This window comes from Eumetopias jubatus, unplaced genomic scaffold (assembly GCF_037043125.1).
Source record: "Eumetopias jubatus isolate StellerSeaLion01/CBP00866 unplaced genomic scaffold, mEumJub1_p1.0 scaffold_4, whole genome shotgun sequence".
NCBI classification, from domain to species: Eukaryota; Metazoa; Chordata; class Mammalia; order Carnivora; family Otariidae; genus Eumetopias; species Eumetopias jubatus.
In genome coordinates, this window is record NW_028274810.1 from 52,573,797 (window position 1) to 52,596,328 (window position 22,532).

General features: G+C 39.6%; 1 protein-coding gene across 1 annotated transcript in view; it reads right to left on the reverse strand.

Moving 5' to 3' along the window:
* Window positions 1-22,532, reverse strand: part of SGIP1 (SH3GL interacting endocytic adaptor 1) — a 182,574-nt gene that overhangs the window by 93,947 nt on the left and 66,095 nt on the right. The window contains exons 3-7 of the mRNA XM_088022846.1: window positions 15,638-15,701; window positions 10,693-10,717; window positions 9,611-9,694; window positions 3,969-4,025; window positions 200-254 (exon numbers count right to left, since the gene is read on the reverse strand). Of these exons, the coding sequence (XP_087878972.1) occupies window positions 200-254; window positions 3,969-4,025; window positions 9,611-9,694; window positions 10,693-10,717; window positions 15,638-15,701 (285 nt within the window). The remainder of the gene's footprint in view (window positions 1-199; window positions 255-3,968; window positions 4,026-9,610; window positions 9,695-10,692; window positions 10,718-15,637; window positions 15,702-22,532) is intronic.

The following is a 22,532-nucleotide window of genomic DNA, read 5'->3' on the forward strand; positions in this document are numbered from 1 at the left end:
TCTTTTCTATGAATAGATCAAGACAAAATGCCTACTTGTTAGCGATCAGGCTGTTCTGTACTGTTTATTCATTTCTAATATTGGGGATGACAGGAGTCGGGAAGCTTGGGTTATTTCAGCACCTTTTCAAAATGTGAACTTATCATAGAGTTTTCTTAGAGAAAATAAAGATTAAAATAAAAAAATAAAGAAAGGATATAGCCGGGTTCCTCAGGTCTGATGCTGTAGCCTTCTTCATCTAGCTCAGGAGAGTTCTACAAAATACAAGCACAGATTAAGCATTTGTTATTCTGACAATAATCAAGGAACTGTTCATTTTCCTTCTAGAGACTTCTATTTAAAGATATGGATATGTCTCTTATTTTAGAAGGTGAGGATTTTAACCTTTGGAAGTGAACGCTGAGCAGTATATGTGTAGATATTTACTGAAGGATACTTGGAGAGTCTTCCTATCAGAAAAACAAACTAGGAATCCACTGTCAATGAAAGAAAACATTCAGAGATAATTTCTCACGCTAAGGACTGTGCTAAGCAACACGGGGGAAGACAAAAGGCAAATTATTTTTCCTCTGGAAAATGGAAAGGTATTTTGGTAGGCAAAACACTTTAAAAAGTGAAATATAAAACACAAATCATCAGTGATAGGAGTCTGGAGGAAGAGGAAGTTAATGAAGCTTGAAAGAATCCGAGGGGTCTGCCTGTGCCTCTCAGGACAGGTAGAGAGGGCAGAGGGGAGGCGGTGGGAAGCAAGAGGCTGCTCTGAGACACTGAGGCAGGAATGGACAGCATGGTTCAGATGGGGGAAGGGAGAGGCAACAACGAAAACAGCTGGCTGGAAAGGAAGCTGCACAGGGGGAGAACATCGGAAATAAGACCACGGATGGCCAACGTGCTGGAGGAAGGATTCAAACTTGATGTAGCTACAGCAGCTTCTCAGTCAGGGTAGAAAGTGGCTTCTGAAGGTGTTTTGGAAGTATGCTTCAGGATAGATTGTGGGCAGAAGAAACTGGAGAAAGGAAATCTCATTCAAAATACTTGTATCAATTCAGCGAAGATGTGCTAAGAATACGAGACCACGTTGGTGGTGGTGGGAAGTGAGGAATCAAGGACTTTTGTAAGGATAAGCTTAGTTCTTTGTAACATCAGTCATGGGAGAAAAGGAGAGGGAAGGGTCAAGAAGACCCCAAGATTTCTACTCTCAAATTGTGGGACACTGCTGGTATTCCTGACTGAACTAATTGTAACAGCAGACAACTAATGTTTTCAAAGGGAGGAAGGATAAAAGAGAGTTTGCATGATTGGGATTAGTATTATCATCTTTGAGTTCCTATTATATGGTAAGTACAGTGACCCACACTTTATCTTATTGAACCTTCATAACAATCCCACATGGAAAGAACCATCCCATTCACCAAGGAGGAAAGGAAGAGAAATGAGATGCCATTTCTCAAGGACACACACCCAGCAAATGGTAGACCTGTGTGCCTTGACTCCAGGTGTTGGAGGCTACACTCTAAGCCCTAGAAGGGATGAAGGTGAAGCCATTCAAAGGCGCCACTTTTAAAGGTGAGGTTATAGGCCTGGAAGTGAGAAAGGACAGAGCCAGAAGGAGAGATTGTGGAGTCACCGAAGCGATGAAAGTGCCATGACCATGGAGAGAAAGAAGGCCTGAAAGCTATGGAAAAGCCACCATTTCCTAAGCATTCATTGTCTCCCTCTTGTCCTTCTTCAGTACTCAAGGTTACTTTTTCAAAAATGCAAGTGTATTGAGGTCATTTCCCTGCTAAAACCTTGTCCCTGGCTTCTTACTGAAGTTAGAATAAATGCCCAGTGCTTCTGTGTGGTCCACGGCTCTGTAGGACCTGGCTTAGGTCTGAGAGCCCCTTCCCTGATACCCCTCAGCTGCACGGTCTTCTTTCCATTGTTAACGTTTATGGTCTGAATATGCAAGCTCTTTCCTATTTCAGGGTCTTCATAAATGCCATTCTCTCTGCCTGGAGTTCTCTTCCCTCAAATGTTCAGTCTGTGAACCCGTCCTATACATAAGCGCTCTGCTTAAAGGTCACATCCTCCCTGGGGCCTTCCCTCTCTCACCTTTCTCTGCCAAAAGCAAGATGATGTCATCTCTTAAGAATAAAACCTTTCTTATGACTTAGAGAAAGTGGTGTCTAATGTAGAATTACCACAATAATTCCTACGTGACCTAATTAGTTTTCAGGACTGAACAAATATGAGGGAAGTTATGCTTCATTTAAGGATTCACATGTTGACCAGGGATAGCACTAGAGTGTAGGGTTTAGATGCAGTAATATGTGATTTGATGAGTAATTTGGTATTTCTGTTGTCATACTTCTTGTTTGGTTAGAGTATCCCATTTTTGTGTATTAAAGAATCCTACAAAATACAACAAAAGTCCTTCTAGGTAAAGACGGATTAACTCTGGGAAAATAAATCACATTTTCTTAATATTTAGTAGTTTCCCTTATAACATTATTTGTGAACTATTTGAATTTAGGGTAACATGGGAACTGGCATGGATTTTAGGGAGCTGAACTGCTAAAAATATCTAAGAGATCCCAATCCTGGGAAACAGATATGAGAAGATCAGGTGATGAGTTTGGCAGAGTGACACGCTTTAGAGTGCAGGGGTGGGGAGGTATTGAGAATTTAACCTCTCTGAGCTTCAGCTTTCTTTTCTATGAAATGCAAATAATGTATTTGATTTTTAAGGTGGTAAGGATTCCGCAGCATTTAATATTATGACTGACTAATAGTGAATATTCAATTATTTATTGTAAAAATAAAATTATTAATAAGAAATATGCAAAAGCTTTAACATCAAGATTAACTTTTATGATAGGAGAGGTTGGGTCAAGACATTCATCTAATGGATATAAGTGCAAAAGCATTTGTGAATTTGGGCACGCACCTGCTATACAACAGAAGTGATCTTTGATGTGAATATGATCTACATATTTTATATGATTAAAAATCCAAGAATGATTGTGGTTGTCCTGTTGTGGTTGGTGAAGTGGATGTTGATGATGTAAATCAGTTTCCGGGGGAATCAGGTGGAGAGTTTAGGTCTCAGATGAGAGTCACCCTCACTCCCTGAAAGCAACAAGTAATTGTCACTTGACCTGGGAAAAGCTTGTACCATGAGGCTCTAGTAATTGTTTTGTGCTGTGGTCTGAATGTTTGTATTCCCCCCAAATTCATACGTTGAAATCTTAACCCCAAAGCGATGGTGTTAGGAAGTGGGGCCTTTTGGAGGTGATTAGGGCATTGGGGAAGGAGCCATCATAGTTGGGGTTAGTGCCCTCACAAAAGAGATCCCCAGTGAAGTTACAGCTAGAAGGTGCCATCTGTGAACCAGAAAGTGGGCCCTCAACCGGACATATCAGACACCAAATCTGCTGGCACCATGACCATGGACTTCTCAGCCTACACAACTGTTAGAAATAAATTTTTGTTATTTACAAGCCACTAAGTTATGATATTTTTGTTATAGCAGCCTGAATGGACTAAGACACCATGGAACCAAACCCCAGAGGTTAACTTGACTTGACTTGATTCTCAAAGCTGCTTAGAAAAAGAACCAGGATGGCAAAATCTGGAGTTAATATTTTAAAAAACACATATCACAGGCTAAGCAGGTACTGAAATAACCTGCAAATAATTAGCTCATTGAATTCTTTCGACAATGTTCTAAAGTAACTACTGACCTCATTTCTGCTGGTCAGCAAACAACCATCCCAAAACCATACACAACTGATATATGGAAGGGCTAGGTCTTGAACCCAGTGTAACAGACTCTAGTGCTCTTAACCTCTATACCACCCTAAGCGTGCCAGGCACTGCCTAATGAGACAGAGAATGCTCACTTATTTCTATGTTGTATTATAAGAATGTTTCAACTCATTTTCAAATAGTGAAATAATAAAGAAAAAAAATCTTCTGATACTCACGTATCTTTCCCAATCAATTTCCGCATAAAATCCATTTGGTGCCCCATTGCTTTTCTTCTGCAATAAATTTGAAAATAAATTTAGAAGAGAAACATTTGAATTAAAAAAAAAGGAACAAAGAACACTTAACTCTTATCTGTATTTAGCAAGAGCTATCAAAATCCAGCACTGGAAAGACAAATTAGAGCAGCCTATTAAGCAACCACATCGGTGTAACTGAATGGTAAATTGAGCTGCCGTGACACTGCATAAAAGAGCTTACGTACTTATTTTCACAAAAGACTGTAGGATACCTAAGCACAGGGACGGTAACAGCTAGCTGTTCAAATTTTGTTCAGTAAAATCAGAAGTACCTACATTGTAATTTAATCTTTTATACCTTCAGGGGATATAATCAGATCTATCATCTATCTATCTATCTATCTCTAAGATTTTGACTTCCATGTTGCTCTCATATACAATTAGTTCCAACATGTCTAAAGAGTATTCAAGTCATTAACTAATCTTCCTTTAGCTTTTCTAACACTGACTCAACTTTTCCCTAACCACCCCCTTGCTAGAATGTAAAGGAAATGAACTCCAAATTAATTCAGCTTCTAGGTATTAAAAATAGTGTTGATCTTCTTTTCAAGTGGCTTTTCTTATCAAGTTATTAAAATAGGATTCAAGGATTGATTGTGGATTTCTGTCATCTGTGTGTTCTACGCCTCCATAAGGCTACATCATTGAAAGATGACTAGATATCAGCATTACTCTCTCTGGATTCTATTCAAGTTCTATTTTAGGACCTAGAACAATCATGATAATGGCCACAAGCACTTGAGCAAGGATGTGGAATCATACAAATAGAAATTTCTAGGATTCCCTACTTTTTGTGAGCAAAGGACAAAAACACAAATCAGGTTGGTAATGGAGAGTCCATTCAACAACATTCCCATACTTAGCACATGGAGAAATGGTATGTCACCAAGCACTAGCAGATCTCAGAACAGCACATATCAAATGGTGAAGCATGAGGTGTGAGGACAGGACTTCTGATTTTACGATCACAGATAAAGTCCACCGGAACTACTATGGGAACAGCTAACACCTAATTTGACAAATAGGTAGGAGAAGTAAGCCTGTCGTGTATGCGTAGCACTAGAAAGCCAATTAGAGGCGATCTAGTAACCATCGTCATTGGTCAGTACTTATTGGATGTTGGACTGGGCATTCTAAGAACCAGCAGTTTCGTTAGGGGGAATAGTGGGTAAAGCATAGATATTACGTCCATGCCCCTCCCTTCCTGTACACTAGAGTGTACAAGAACTCTGCCACGCCTCCAGCACCCAGGAGCATAGGCTCTGTGACCCTTTTCTTCTTTGTTTTGCTCCCGGCAAAGATTATATACTTTGTCAGACTACATCATTTTAGCCTTCTCACAGAATTGCCTTTATTGAGTTAGTGTTTCGGTGATATTCTCCCTACTTTGAACAAAGGGCATTTTTAAAACCTGCCACATCAACCTTGTACCTCTATAAGCTATGGCGTTAAGGACATGGTTCATTACATAATGTGCTATCTAATAATAAAAAAATCTTTCCCATGGAGAATGGGCATGGTTCCTATTTTCTTTTTGTCATATTTGCTTTCTTTTTTAATTCCTACTTTACCAATCTGTTTCCATATGACTTCTTTGCAAAATTCTCCAAATCTTTAACAAGTATATTAATAAATTCAATACACAAATTTAATTTATAATAATGGGAAATCGAATGAACTAAGTTGATTCCAAAGAACTAAATTCATGAATTTTAATCATTGTTGTACCACTATTAATACACCTTTTGGTTCTTAAACAATTCTTCAATACAAAGGATTGTTAACTAAAAACCAAACAGATTAGGTAAATTACTGAGTTCAAAATTCCAGTTTGTTTCCATAATAGTCTCGTCTCCATAACCAAAGCTCTTTACAATCCAGATAGTTTATATGTTCAGCTAAATAAATAAATGTGTGTGTGTGTGTGTGTGTGTGTGTGTGTGTGTGTGTGTGTGTGTATCTTTCCTGAGAACATATATTCAACATTATGAATAAAAGTTCCTGAATGTTCTAGATCTGGGCTGAGTGAAAAATTTCCCAGTTTCCATGGAAACTAATATAGAAGATTGAGATGAAGAGAAAGTAAAACCTATAAAAAGAAAATTTCTTTTAAACTAGAAACATTTTTAACACAAATACCAAACACAAACAACAAATCATAAACAATACATTTTTGGGCAGATAACAGCGAACACACACGGCTTTATCAGAGGAACTGACAATTTGGCCTCATTCATGCTAGTGATTATTACAGATATATTTGGTTTCACAAGTGGAAATTATCAAGTTAAAGCTTGGCTAGAGCCTCACTGAAATTCTTCTGGTCAAACCCCAATAAAAAAAGCAATTCTCCTTGTTAAACCACTGAAGCAAGGAACAGCTCATAGTAGTAATAGGGAAGGTAATGGCTCTTTTGACTTTCAGTTGGAAAACACTGAGGAAGCAAGAAAGAATATAAATAGGAAAATATCATTTAAAAGCTAGGCTTCATAGTAAAAGCAATATTGGATATTCAGTAACACATAAACAGTGATATTTCTCTTAGAGCTGAAGTTGTGTATTTTACTTTTTTCTTTTCTTGTATTTTCTAAAACTCCACATTAGCATAAGTAACTTTTCTAATTTGAATATATGACTGTTATTTAAAGATAATTGAGGCTCATATCACTGTTAGTCATGCTTTAATAGATATTTTACTTTAGCCAGGCTTATTATCTGCTCTCAGATTGATGGGCTAAACCAATAAATGTAGTAACAATTGTGTTCAATTATACATTCATCAAAGTTCTCAATTTCCACTGTGAATGCTCTTCTTTTCCAAGGTCAGCTCATGGCCACATAGTGTTCCTTGGACATGAAGTATTAAAGATACATGATATACTACCTAAATATTATCTTCTTGCCACTGAGGCAAGACTTGACTCACTTTGTAAATAATCCTATAGAATAGCACAGTTCAATAGAACTGTCTGTGAAGATGAAAATATTTTATATGTGTGCTGTCCAATATGGTAGCCACCAGTCACAAGTAGCTATAGAGTACTTGAAACGTGGCAGGTGCAACCGAGGAACTGAATTTTGAATAGGCATATGTGGCTACCATATTGGACAACCCAGCAATAGCTGTCATATAGTCTGGGCCTGGATCAGCATCCCTGACTCACCATCCTTTGGTCAAGTGTATTGGTTCCCACAAGCCAAGGTCCTGCCAAATTCCTGATGTTACTGAGATGGTGCTTATCCTCACAAATGACTACTCATTTTGTAAGGTGATGTTTATATTATAGCCAAAGCTTTCTTACAGATAGCATATTATTTTAAAAAATTGAGTCCCTGTCCTTTGTCTAAGACAAAGGAAACATATCTTTTTATACCCGATCACTCTTTAAAAGTATTTTCGGACGTCAATATATAAGGTCTATATGGCTGATTTAAAAATTGGTCCTGGATATTCAAGAGTAATTTGGAAATACCTAAGAAAGTCTTCTTAAATTGATTAAATAAATGCTACTGCTTTTTTCCAAATTTCAAATTGGGATTTTTACTCACTGTTTCTACAACCCCTTGGAAATTTTAAACTAAAATCTGTTTCCTTACCGAAACTTTTTTTCCTCCTTCACGCGCACACTCTGCTTTGTTATTGTAGGGTGGTTCATGTGGGCTGGGCTGCTGGAATTGATTGTTTTCATGTAGAAAAAAGTTGTTAAAGGATCTGTTTGTTCTTCAAGACACATATAAAGAATCACATGGAGTCAACAAGCATACCATAGAAGAAACAATTTCTAGGCCAAATCGTAGGGCCTACCAATCTTGGCAGGGTTCCTTAAGCAAAGAGTGGACTTTGGGGCCCATAATGAGGCTCTATTCAGCAGGCCAGTGTGGCTAGGCCAGGAGAAGAAGGGAGAAGAAGGAAGATGCATCCCAGGCACTAGGTTTTCTGTGGATCTAGTCCTCATTCAGCCAGCACTTAATTTATAGGTAGAGAACGGACACGAGGACACACCAAAGAGACCCAATAAAAATGCTTATATTTCCAACAGAAAGAAGTCTGACAAGTCTAGCTCTACTGTATCTTCCTCTTTGCTGAGGGTTGGCAATACGTACAGCGTCTACAGCTGATAGAGCCAAATCTGGGCCCTTTCCTGCACACGTGTTCAGGATGAGCAGAGATCTCCTCCCAGCCATGGCTGTGAATCCCTGTGCCCCCAGTCTGTGTGGATGAAAATCTGAACTGCTTAGGAAAAAGTCTGAGTGCACCCTGCACAAAGTAGAATTTTGTCTCCGAGTTACAACGCATTGTCACACGCAGCTGCCTGAAGTCTCACACATCATGACAGGCAGCTCTGCTGGGGATCACATTCACCAGTGGGGAGCAAGGCGAGCCCACCTTCATACATGCAGCCCTGCCATGAAGCCTCTGTAGACTACCCCTCAAAAGCATTGTCACCAGCGATGGGCTTCGTTAAGTTTTGAGAAACAAATTAAATAAGCATCAGTACATTGAACTTATTGCAAAGCCATTTATAAGCCTTAAGCGTGTGCAACATCACCTGTAGTTTGCAGAACCACATCAGTGAAACCATACCTTTCAACTTCAGATACTTTTCAAAAGACAGTAATTTGGAATCTCAGTCAGCCAGGTAAAAGGTAAGAGAAAGTGTGTCTGGGTTCACAGACACAAGGCATTGAAGACATCAGTCTGAGTTTGAAAGAAAGTCAGATTGAGATCTCCAAGGACTGAATGCAAATAGAAACTTGGCCTCCTATAGCACTGATGTGATAAGGAGTTCTCAAAATTTGGTGAGTCCAGTAAACGAGGAATATTTGGGGAGTATTTCCAAATGGTAAAACTAGCAGCTGCCTCATAATTTCCAGTTACCTAGGAAGCTGTGCACCTTGCTTCTGAGAACATGGCATTTATTTCGAATGGAGCCTTTTTTTTTTTCCCCAAACAGGTCTGCTTTATTTCCTGAGAAATCAAAATTAAGCAATTCTTTTTTCCTCAAATCATGACCGGTGATATTTACGGCATTTCCAATTAGGGGACAAGGAGGGGACAACGGTCGATAAATAACTTTATATGACTTGGAATGGTGGCGGAGAAAGAGAACTCAGGGAACTCGGGTATGGAGCCCTGACGTAGTGTCCATGCGCCTGCAGAATCACGGCTGGGCTCTTTAATGCAGCGCATACTCATAATTGCCAACTGCATGCCAGGGCTGTACCTACATGCCAGGGCTGCGTGTTCTACCAGAGAATTAAACTGGTGGTCCCTAGAAGAGCAAAGAACACTGAGGTAGCAATGGGGCCTCAGAGACAATGAAGGGCTAGGGGATGAGGAGGTGGGTAGGACAGCAGGGAATGGGCTTCAGAGAAAAAAGGACAAGCCTGAGGGTGGCAGAGCGAGAGAAGCAGGAGAGAGCAGTCCAGCCTGGGAATAGCAGAGACAGAAGACAAGAGAATAGCTAACGGAGGCTTGCCGAGGTCAGAATGAAGGGGATGAGAGAACCCGGGAGGGGACCAAGACAGAAGCAGAGAGAAGACACAGAAGCAGAGAGTACCTGAGACAGAGTTAACGAGAGGGCTCTGAGCCAGAAGCAAGAGGTGAGGAGAAGCTGAGTCTTCTGGGTCTTTTTTTTCCCCTGCTGAATAGAGCCTTGATTACAGTGTTACCCAATGTCTGATCAATTTCAGTCTATGTTCTTAACATTTCATGGCGAGAACTACATGAATGCAAAAGGGACCCCAAAGCTCCAAACCTTGAGTCAAGTGTGGAAGAAAACCTTCTGCTATAGCTGCAACTAAAACCTCAATTTGGGTATAATAATATAAAGGGCGATTTTTCAAAAAATACATATTTTTAACCACCAGATTTATTTTAGTTCCCACTCCAGCCCAATGAGCCTAATGTGAGTCCATTTATTTTTTCAGTAACAGCTGTTCTTTTGAACCTTCTGAATAGGCATCTGATTTAGATTCGAAGGAAGTCATTTTAGAAGTTGGTACAGACTCCCATAAGCTCAACTCAGATCCATCCAAGCCCATGTGCAACAGACTTCTTAAAAAAGCAAGAAATCTAGTGGCTAGCAAGGAGTCAGAGTTACTGTTAAGCCTAAACCCAGTGGAGACACTTTCCTCCTTCAGACTGTAAATTCAGGCACAAGTGGTTTCGAGACCATTCCCTACTTCAGAATTTAATATAGAAAATGTATCTACAACTCAACTAAAGGGGAAAAGCTTCTTTCAATTTTATTGGATCTCAGCTCCATTATAACTTTGTGGCCTCTGTTGGAGAAAAACATTCTCACATAATAAGTTTTTATATCATTAAATTGGAAATGAAATAACCGTTAATGGTAGCAGCCCCTGCAGGAACTGTCTGGCTTCTGACCCACCATATCGATGAGGTTTGCTTGCCTACTCTGGGGCAGGGTTTTAGGTGAATGCAATAAATAAGTTTAACTTGACCAAGACTGCATTTATATGTCCCATTCAATTACTACAGAAAATTACAACAGCGTGAAGTCTAAAAAGTCATTTAGGCTATTTTTTCCCTACAGAAAAAAAAGGGGGGCTTTAAGAAATTTCAACATAGTATATATTAAAGTGCAAACCTACTGAAAATGGTCATTTAAATACTTACAATTCCATCTCTATCTGGTGAACCTCTGTAAAAAAAGAAATTGGTAGCTATTAGGAAAAGGAATCATTCTTGCTACATAGACTAACGGGTAACAATAAGATTCACAAACCACCTCTCTCCCCCTTTCCTGCATTCCCATCCCAGTGAACCCGGCTAATGAAAACTAAATCAAAACAAATTTGTTGAATGTTATTTGAGTGTGAGATGTGTGTCTGTGTGGGGGGGTGGGGGTGGGAGAGTGCCGATTCTCATTAAAAGCTGGTGTCCAAATGGTACACGTTGCTGGTGCAGTGTCGTGGTCCGCTATTGAGAGGAAAGTTTATTAAGAGTCTGTCCCACCCAGCTGTCTCCATTTAAACTACCACAAGGAACATAAACTGACTTGCCCTCTCTCATCTTCTCCCCTGGGGGTGGCCTTGAATATCCCCCCATAGAAAGGAACTCCTATGGTATCTTTCTATTCACTTTGAGAATCTGTATTTTTTCCCCCTATTTCTATACTTACTGTTCCTTTGATTATAGGAGAGCAGGAGATGGAGGACAATGTTTGCTAAAAGGCTCACACTGATGACCAAAGTCCAGGATAGGTAATCCATGGTGACACTGTGTGGTAAGGGTGACTAGGAGTAAGGCTTCTAGAGTAGGATGAATCTGGGCATCCAGACTCCACCACTTATTAGTTCTGTGACCTTGAATACGTTACCTAATCTCTCTAAGCCCTGTTTAAATAAGATAACGTATATAAAGAACTTACAATCAGTTCCTGACACATACAAATGTTCGTTTTTTTCCTCTTTCATGACATCTCCTCGCTGAGACCACAAAACTGACCACTCGCAGTTATGTTAGACTTCCTAGCAAGCAATACGACTGTTACTCTGGGAAACTGAACTGGAGGGGCCAGAGGAAGGGAGAAGCGAGAAGGTAGTCACCATCACTTTATAACTTCCTATTTAAGTTCACTCTGTAAGGAGCTAGAAAAATGTCATTCTATTAACATGGAGATCAGAATTATGCTTAGATGAGGACTTGCATTGTTTGGAAGAAAAACTTAATAAGTGCTTGAGGTAAACTCTGAAGTTTTGTGGAGTTTGATGTGGCTAAAACTGTTCTTTAGGATGTGGGACCAGGTAATAACATTCCTTATTGATTCATAGGGTAGGGCGGAGGAAAGAGGAGAGGGAGCGAGGAAGAGGGAGAAAGAGAGAGAGATGCAGAGAGTGGGTGGCACATCTTCTGGGCTCCGCGATGTGATTCCCCTTTCCCACTAACACCCCCTTCAAATTTAGCAGGATATTCCATTTGGATTACAAAACTCGTGGGGGCGTACATCATTTTTCATAACCAGTTCTGTGTCCATGTGGATGCAGAGGCGAATCAGTGACACATGGGCTAGAAGCAGAGAGGACCCAGATATTAAAAGACCCTTGGAAGTTGACCTGGCTATGGGAATTAGTTGGTTCAAAGAAATTTCACCTAAATAGAAAGGTAGGAAGATAAAAATTGATAAAAGTTATAATTCACTGAACAAATATTGAGTGCTTATAATGGGCCAGGCACTAGACTAGAATCAGGGATAGAAATAATGAAGACATGCTCTTCATAAAAAGATTGAGACAGGCGAGTACATCCAATGGGTTACCATGGCCACAATAAACCCAGGTTGCATTGAAAGCACAGAGAAAAGGTACTGACACACACTCATCAAAACCAGCTTTCCCTTTTCAGATCTATACACTACAAAAAAAAAAAAAATGAGCACTTCTTACTCGGATAGTAAACCTGTGCTAAATGAATTGAGAGAGAGGTGATTGCATCAACTTTGGGGTAGGATATATCCAAAGGCACTGATCCTTGTGGGGATGTCTTTGCAGGCATCCAGTCATAGATGTAGAGAAGACCAGGCTCTGGAGAAAGGCCTGGCTGTGCCATTGCCCACTATTGGTCCAAGTACAAGGGTATATCCATAGGGGATTTAAATGAGAGGCCACTTGACCTCATGCATATTGCAACTATAAGGATGGCATTTCAAAAATTTGAATCAGAAACACTGTAATTGCACATGGTAGCATTGGGTCCTGTTCTGCCTTTGTCTTAACCATTGATGGGATGGGGCTGGTGCTTGCTAGCATGGTGGCAGTGAAGATCACTGGCTGTGGTGCCAGACTGCCTGGATTCAATCAACCTAGATGCCTAACTGCCTCACTTTGGGCAAGTCGTTTTACCCCTTCGTGTCTCAGTTTCCTCATCTACTAAATAGCCATGAAATTGGCCTATACTCCATGGGCCTATTAAAGGATTCAATGAGTTAATAGGAGTGAAGAGCTTGGAATAGTGCCTAGAATATAGTAAATACCCATGAAATGTTATCTAGAATAAAATTATTATGCAATCTGACCTAGGATGGGGAGTAGAGCGATGTTAGCAGTCTCAGACTCTTGAACGTGTTTCAGTTCATTTCCTCACCCCCTCTTATGAAGTTTTAGCTATATTTTTAAATATTTTTTTTCTTTTTAACAGCAGACCCCTCATATTTCCTGACTTCTCTTTTAAAACTAATCATCTACCATGGGCCCTTTGTCTCTATTTTAAGAAGTGTCAGTTACCCCTTGCAACCAGTGCCGCTTCTCTTTACTCTGGTACTGGTCTTGATTATAATTTTGCCCATCTAGTCCTTTTCTTCTGGGTGATAAAGAATGGGCACTTGATTCTGGACTAGAATACTGGCTCCAAGTCTTATTTTCCATATAGTCTTCAGAGAGTTACCTAATCCCTTTGGCACTGATATCTCATCTCTAAAATTGAGATATTACTTCTGACCTCACTGAATCACTGTGAGGATTAAAAAGGATATCAGTGCATAGAAAATACCCTGCACAGTGTCTGCCACTTAGCACCAGCTCTCTCCTTTCCTCTATCGGGCACTGTAACGATGATCAAATCAGGAAGCTCTGGTCCTAAGCCCACTGTCTATCTAAGGAGGTTCAATCAGCTATAGTTGGCTGCTAACAGTAGCAGGTTGCTTGGCAACCCTCATGGAGTTGCAACAGTCCTGAGAACAGTTTGCATCAACAAGCTTTCGATGATTGCAGACGAACAGAAGCATTGCTTAAAGCTGAAGGGACAGCAAATTGCCGGAACATCTTCCCAGCTTTTTGCAAGAATGATGTATGACCCAATTAGGGAGCAGGGGTTCATGAAAAGCAAAGGTTTACACTAAACAGCCTGTCCTTTGACCATCATGGCTGGTAGAACTAGTTGATGGCTAATTTGCTATGATGTAAGTAAGCTGGGGCGCTCAAATGATAAGAAGTTAAGAAGAGATGGTTAGGATTCTACAAGCACATGTCTCGATGGAGTGCTTCAGAGAGATATGGGGTGTCTACCCAAAGCCATGAGGAATAACTTCCTTATTTTCACACCCTTAGAAATGATGATGAAGAGCAATGCTTTGGTCAATTGCAAATTAGCCCAGCCTACCCTGGGGAGGTTGTTTGACTCCTTTCCCCTTTTGAGGGAGGTTTTTTTTTTTTTTTCCTTTTGAACTTTCTTCACACAGCAGAGACCATGTGTGGTCTGTTACAGACACTGCCTTCAAAGTAAAATGGTTTGGTGTTTGCTAATGACGTTCTCCTGAGATGTGTTCGGTAGTGTCCCACACAAGACGTTGCACACGATAGGTGATGACAGATGTCGCTGACAGATGAACTGATACAGCGCCTGGCCCTTTAGGGGAATCAGATTCCTTCTAGTGTAAACTGAGGCCCAGGAAAGGAAAATCGACCCCGAAGGCCAAGGAGCTATGGGCAGTGCTGGAACTGGAGCCCCAGTCTTCGGCTCCTGGTGAAAGTACCATCACCAATTCTGGTTGGTTAATTTTTAGACAATGTCAGTTTCTTAAGAACTACTGGAGATTATATAATTCTCAGAAATACATTCTTAATTCAATCATATGAAAAATTTGCAAAACCAGGGTAAATGCAATTTCCATGAAATAATTATTTGTCAAAAGAAAAGCGTAAAGAAAAGGTAAGAACAGGAGATTCTAACATGTGAGATCTAGGCAAAAAAAACAGCTTCCTCCCCTTACAAAATTCTTTGCACCGTCTGGTTTAAAAGCCTTCAAGGCTTCAAGGTTGTGCCTTGCCTAAGGAAGGAAGCCCAGACACTTCAGCCTGGCCCTTAAAGACCTTTCCATCTGGCCCTGATGTCCTTCCTAGCTTTGCCTCCCTCCCCACCTTTCCCTGTAGCCATCAGGCGGACAAGCTGTTCTAGCTATCTTGTCCTCAATACCTACTCGGCTTTTCCACCTCTCTGCTTTGGATGTTGTTCCCTTCCTTTGCATGAGATGCATGTCTTCATCTTCTCCCAAGTCCAAAGTCAAGGCTCCTCCCTCTCCGAGATTTCACTGATCGTCTGTCCAAACATGAGTTTACCCACCCTCAAATTTCCATGAAATTTCATTTTTAATTGCTCATAAGGACTTACCACATATTAATTTGTATTAGTAAGACTCAGACCAGCGTCCACTGCCATTTACTAAGCATTTCTAAGTTCTAGGTACCATACGAGGCATTTCAACTATGTTATCGTATTTTGTTATGTGAAAGGTATTTCTTTGGTATGGTAGATGTTTTATTCCATGATTTATGAGTTCTTGGACGACGAAGACACAGAGCAGGTTTTGGATTTTGTGCTAAAATTTATGCATGATAAAAATGCACAGAATGAAAAGCTAAAGGTGAGAAATAAAGGTAGCCCTCTTCGGTTTCACCTGTTCAACTGTTGACTTCCCCATTTTCTAACTTTCTTTCAGGGATTCTAGCCAAATAAGGGTTTTAATGGGCTTCTGATGTGCAGCTGACCACACCAGATCTGCATTTCCACACAGCCACGTGTAGTCCCTCAGCTGTTCCTGACAGTTGTGCTCTCCCAAAGTACATACGTCGAATCAGTGTCCTTCTCTTTCTTCCGTATTCCAAAGGCCTTCCTTGTACGTTTTTTCAATCCTGTGGGAAAACAACAAAGGGTCAAGGAAATCTATTTTCTATTTGAACGTTCCTAGCAACATTCAAGGGAAAGATATTTTTTAAAGTTGCAATACACCAGTTAAATTTGAACGTTCAAAAAGCAATGAAAATCTCTTCATTTGTATGTATGTGTCTGTGTGCGTGTGCACGTGCATATGACTCATTATTATTTTCGACAGATGTTTGTCAAAGACTCAGCACTCTAAGTTCTTAGCGCTCTGAGCAACTTAAGAATATAAAGAATGGAAAGGAGATCAGGGCCAGATATAGAAAAGATTGCAAGCTTTTCTTAGATTATTGTTATTCATCACCAAATTGGTCTTTGGCCAAGAAACCAAATCATAGATTTAGATGAATAGCAATTTTTAGGTGAGATGTGTTCCTGAGACTAGGACAATTTCAAGACACAGGTCATGTAAACCATAACAAGAGACCTACACTGATCAGGCACAGCTTTGTGTCCCATATTCCCAACTCATCTTTTGTTACTTCCTCAATCCTGTGACGAGATTGATTACTAACCACTCTCTGAGCATATCCCAACATCTGTACTCCAGTTATCTCTTTCCTCCATATGTGGTTCTGACCTCTGGTTAAAGTGCTTTTCCTATTTAGATATTTAGAACTTTAAATCATCCTTCAAGGCCCAGCCAAATGCCACCTCCTCTGTGAGAGTCTCGAAATCCTAGTGGTGTAAGAAACTGACAATTCTGTGACCCTCTCCCAAAATCTTGCTCTTAGATGTATTATATCAAAATGTTCCACTTCGTTCTTATGTCAATTTCCCTCATAGGCTGTGAGCTTTTCTAGGACAGAAGCCAGGATCCCTTCTATATGTTCCCTACACCTAGTACAGGTGCCAGATAATATTTGTGGATTTAAAATACCTTCCAGGAAGCATCATTCAGGCAGTATTGGGGTAACAAGTTTCCTTTCTTACATCTTGGACAAACCAAACCCAATTGGTTCTTCCATTCCTATCCTATCAAGGCTCTATCTGGGATTCCTATCTCCTGCATGTTCCATAATTACATATGTGACTTGTGTTTCTTAGTATTATTCAGATATACTAAATATCTATATATTTCAAAACCTTAAACTTGTTGGGGCATGTGGGTGGCTCAGTTGGTTAAGTGTCTGACTCCTAATTTCAGCGCAGGTTATAATCTCAGGTTGTGAGACAAACCCTCCACTGAGTCCCACACTGAGTCCTGCATTGGGCTCCACGCTCAGCAGAGAGTCTGCTTGATACTTTCTCTTTCCCTCTGTCCCTCCGCCTGCTTGTGCACCAGCGCTCTCCCTCTCTCTCTCTTAAATAAATAAGTAAGTAAGTAAATAAATAAATATTTTTTTAAAAAAACCTTAGACTTGTTACTGGTGGTTTGGAAAGTCTTTTTGGCAAATTGGAGCTGGAAAAGTCCCTGAATTTCAGGATCTGTTTGGCACTAACGGGTGGAACAAAGGGAAAAACATTGACAGAATCAGAGACTTGATGACATCTTCTTCCAAAACATGTGAGTCAGCCCAAACCGCTCAGATTATCTGAGTCATTCGTTATCTGGCTCTTAGAATTCTACTCATATATAATCCCCAAAATGTCTCTGTTCAGTCTAATTTTGCATTTTAATAGTCATTCCATTTAAGATGCCTAGGTCTTTAAAATATCAATGTTTAAAAAAAATCTCTTCCCACATTAAGCTAAGCTCTACTTCATTATTCTTCACACAACTTTACAGGAAAACTTATTGACATTTAAAACTACCCACCCATGATATCTAGGAATACCTTCCCCTCACTCATTTTCAATTTGAATTGTTAAAAACTTTCTTCCTTTTTACCTCTAATTGCCTTATCCCCTTATAGGAACAAAATATCATAGTGACAATCATCATTTTCTTCTCATAATTTTCCTTGGGTTCGAGTCTCTTAATTGACTTCTCCATGCTTCTAATTCAGGTTTGGGGTTACAAAGAATGCTTGCTATATTTCACCAATCACTACTGATTTTTATAGGACTATAAAACAAGTGCTATTATTATCTTATGTTTTCAAGTCATTTCATTTTCTGTAATTTGACCATGAGATAAGAGACAGCATGCTCTACCAAACAGATCAGAAAATACACAAAAATTCCAGTAATTCTTGTATTAAATTAGAAACAGACAGGCAATAATAGTTTTCCATAAGCTCTGTCCTGTTTTTGACCTCCAAATTTGGACAACGGCCAATATGAACTAGATCATGAACATCAATGAATTGTCCATTTTCCAGTGAAAAGTGCATTGGATCAAGATTCAGGAGACAAAGTCCATTTCCAGCATCATTTTTTAAAAAGATTTTATTTATTTTAGAGACAGGGTAAGGGGAAGGGCAGAGGGAATGGGACAAACAGACTCCGCATTGAATGTGGAGCCCAATGTGGGGCTCGATCTCACAACCCTGAGATCATGACCTGAGCTGAAACCAAGAGTCAGAAGCTTAACCGACTGAGACACCTAGGTGCCCCCAGAAAGATTTTTAAGTGTGTAGTTTAATATAAGTTATATCTCTTTGTATTTCATTCTCTCAGTCTATAACAAATCAGTCAATAATAAAGGATGAAAGAATTTGTACACATTCACAAAATGCTATGCCAATCTGTAATTTTAATTTCACAGAAAGTTGTATTTCCTGTACCTAGAATACATTCCTATATATGGAATATATAGAGGAATACACCAAAGATGTGACATTCCAGAAAAACAGAACTAATCAAATGTCAAATAAAAGAAAACATTGGAAATATTTTCCACCCTTGAGGAGTGGAAAGATTTGAAAAATTTAGGAAATTATGAAGATAACTCTGAAAGACTAAAGCAAACAAAGTGATGAGATGTAGAAGTTATTCATATCTTAACAACTCCTTGAGAAGATTTAGGAAGAAACAATCATACCAACTGTGTTAAAAGTGAATGTACAGGTGTGGTCATGACTTTTGAGAGTTCATTAAAAAATATTCAAAGAAATTTTTCAAAAGAGAATAATAATAGTTAAAGATCTTATAGGAATAACAAGTTCAAGACATTATGTCTGACAATCTAATAAGCTTCAAAAACACTATAGCTAATGATTTTCCACTTCTAATTCCAGAACTTCATAAAAATTTTAAAGTCAATTTCTACAGCATAATTGTTTTTAGGCTGGGTCCTGAATATTTGTCAACTATTCTTTACCAAAAATGGGAGGGAAAAAAATCACTTGTTTTTGAGAAATGAAGTAACTATTCTCTTGTCAATATCAAAACAAAGAGATGTTAAGAGAAAGAATTTTGTTGTCTTGATGATCTTGGGCTACAACTGTTCTCTTCCAAGTTGCAGAAGTGAGAACATCCTCCTCTGTGCATCCAGAACTGCAGTCTTGAGTCAGCCACAGATGAAGTCTGGCCTAGGCCTCTAGCTCCTCTCCACCTAATTTAGATTTCTTTTAGTTCCCTTTGGTGTTATGAGAGGAGCTAGTCAAGTCTGGGAACAACAACAAAATTAAAAATAGTCTGATTTTTTAAGAGGGTGGGAAAGCTCATTTCAAAATAGGCAGTCCTAGATATGATATTACCAGATAATAAAAGAAAGCAATGGGCACAGAAATTAACAACAGTGATAGTGCAGACACAAAATACAGAATAAGAAGAAGTTTCATCACTGCAATATTATTACCTATCATTACTGAGGTCCTACCTATGGGCCAAGCACCAGTTGCTTTGCATCTGTTGTCTCATTTATGTGAAAAAGTAGGAGGTGTTTTCTTCTCAAATGATGATGAGCCTGAGGGTTGCCTAGGTTAGGTTTTATTATCACCATCTCCAGGGAAGAAATTGGAGGCTCCTTTCCCTCTATTGCTCCCCAAATGTTGAAATTCTTCAGGACTTTGTCCTAGGTTCCTCTACACCTTCTCCCTGGGGCAATTTCATGCACTCACATGATTTCACTTGCCATCTGTACATAAATGAACCCTGAATCTATAGGTCAGGCCCAATACTATCTCATGAGTTTCTGAATATATAAGTACTTCGTCTCATACTCAGGCTTCTATAAATAGATGTCAGATTTCTTCAAAAGCCTTTAGGCTCCATTTATATATATGCAATTGAACCTATAAAGGAATGCTCGATCATTTAGTTTACAATCATTTTCTGAATAAAATTCCCCTTAAAATGAGATAGTTCTCATGGTGACGGGATGGTAACAACACTTACTGTGGTAAACACTGCATAATATATGGAATTGTCAAATCACTGTGTTGCACACCTGAAACTAACATAACATTGTATGTCAACTGTACTTCAATAATAAAAAAATTAATGAAGTCATTCTCCAACAACAGATAAATGGATAAATAAAGTGTGGTTTACTCACATGTAAAATATATTTCTTATGACAGGTCCAGAAAGTTTGAAAGTCTTTTGTTTAAACTTAAAAAATATCCTTCATTTAAAATGCAAATTGTGTTTACTAGTGTTTTTCTCTGAAACTTCCCTGAGATAACTTAAAAAAAAAATCAAGCTACCTTAGAACTTCCTGGCTTTAAGGGTATACAACTCTGTAGATAAAGAAGAAATGGTACAGCAGAAAAAAATTACCTTTATCCATTTTTTTTTCTCCCAAGTACAACTGTTCTATAGGAATTCATTAAACAAATACTAAATTCTGAATTTAAGCCTTTAAATGCTATGAAAACAAAATTGTTCAGAGGGAACTTCCAAAAAGAACAATTTGGCCTCTATATTAATTTAAGGTCAAACATCAAAATCTGATACTCAAAAGAACCTCCAAGGTTTTGGCTTGGTTGGTCTTATGTCTTCTGTTTTATTTTTTTTTTAAATACCACTTGAAATATTTCTCTCCCTAAAAATGAAGACTGGTACTACAGATGGACGAGTTGAGGCAACAGTCCTGGAACTGAGTCCAGAAAAGGAGACATCAAGGTATGAAAATCCTCTAGGCAGGAGCTGAGGGCCAGCCACACAGAACACACTGCTGGCCTTAACCAGAGATGCTGTTTGGCCACATGGGAGTAGAAGTGGAGAATCCTGCCATTGACCCCCTCCTTTCTGTCCTTGTCCGGAATTCCTGCCCTTCCACTGCTAGAGGGTAGGACAATATAAGGAGAGGCTGAACACAGAATGGTCACTGTCCTATCAGCACATTGACAGCTACTGGCTTATCACCTGAGCTAACATAAAGGGGCTGAGATGGGTAGACATCTGGGGTGGGTGTAGTAGAGAGGAGAGGAGCCAAGGGCAAAGCCAAGTCCTCACACTGGGGGAGAGTGGGCCTGTCGGGGTGAGGGGGGCACAGTCTGTGTATTTCATTGTTGGGAGAGAGAGCGCCTTTGAAGGTATTACATTTTGATTACCTTCTTTACTCATTTCACAATCTTGCTTACCCTGCTTTCACTGATAGCTGTTCATCGGGTTAAAACACTCATATAAGCATATTGCCTGTGAGATTGTTGAAAAAGCACTACCTTTGGAGATCATCTTCCACTCCCACCTCTCCCCAAACAGTGCTTCTGAGCAGAGGTGGGACAGGGCAAGACCTGGGCCCGAAGCCGGCTCCAGAGTGACCGGAAGAAGAAGGCTCATAAGGAGGAGCAGTGGCAGTGACAGCCACTTCGGGTTGGTACGTAAAACACAGTTCATAGAGGAACACAAATCATTCCCTCGGGTATCTCCCCAGGAGCCTGAAGACGATGCCTCCCAGAAACACAAGCAGGGGACACAGTGGAAAAGATCAGAACGCATGGAATTTGGAATCCAAAGATTTGGGATCAAACCCCAATTTGACCTATCAGTGGCTGTCATTTGCAGCAAAACTTACAGAGAATCGAAGACACACTGTGTTACTTTTAATGTAAGGTTTATGTAATCACAGCACATGAGGTTTGGAGGGATAACCCCAGTTTCCCCACCTGTAATCACTAAGAGCGAGGGACAGCTAGCCCTTGTTCACGTAGTGCCTCGTATGTGCTTAGCACTTTACACAGACTAACCCTTTCAACAAGCCTTGTAGGTATTACCAACCCCCTATTTTATGGATTAAGAAACAGACTCAAAGTAATTAAGTTCCTCTTCCAGCATCACTAAACAAACAAGTGATAAGACCAAGATTTGAGCCAGGCGTGTTTGACTCCAAAGCCAAGCAACTTCTCACAGGGTGGTCATGATGATTCTTATAGTACCCAGAGCAATGCCTGGGACGTGCTGAATGCACCATCAATATCAGTTGAACAATTTTTTAGAACTGTTTAAAAAAAAAGTTTAACAAACTCGAAGTTTGTATAATAATTAAAAAACAAAAACTAATGACTTTTTCTGAGGTTTGCAATATACATTCCATTGGTGTTCAGTTTTCTGATGTTCATTTGTGTATATAGAAGTAGTAGGGAAGGAGAAGGAGCTCCAAACTACACAGGATGGACCTATCTGAATAGAGACTTGGGGTGAGGGGTATGCTGTGATCTCACCACATTTTTAGGTGAAGAATGTACATAATGGTACATTCAAGAAGCTCAATTTAGCCCAAAATGCATATCATAAATAAAAATGGATAGATGTAATTTATTAAGTACTTACAATGGTTTAGGAAATACATCAGGAAGTTCTTTATCTTAGCCCAATACAACCTTGTAAGGTGGGAGCTATTATTGTATTGATTCTATACCAGGGGGCATGAGAAGTAACTGGTATAACTGATAGACCACATTTTGGAGTTCCTTCTGCCTGACTCCAGAATCCATGCTCTTCCTGTCTTTGGAATATCTTTTGTGTCAGTC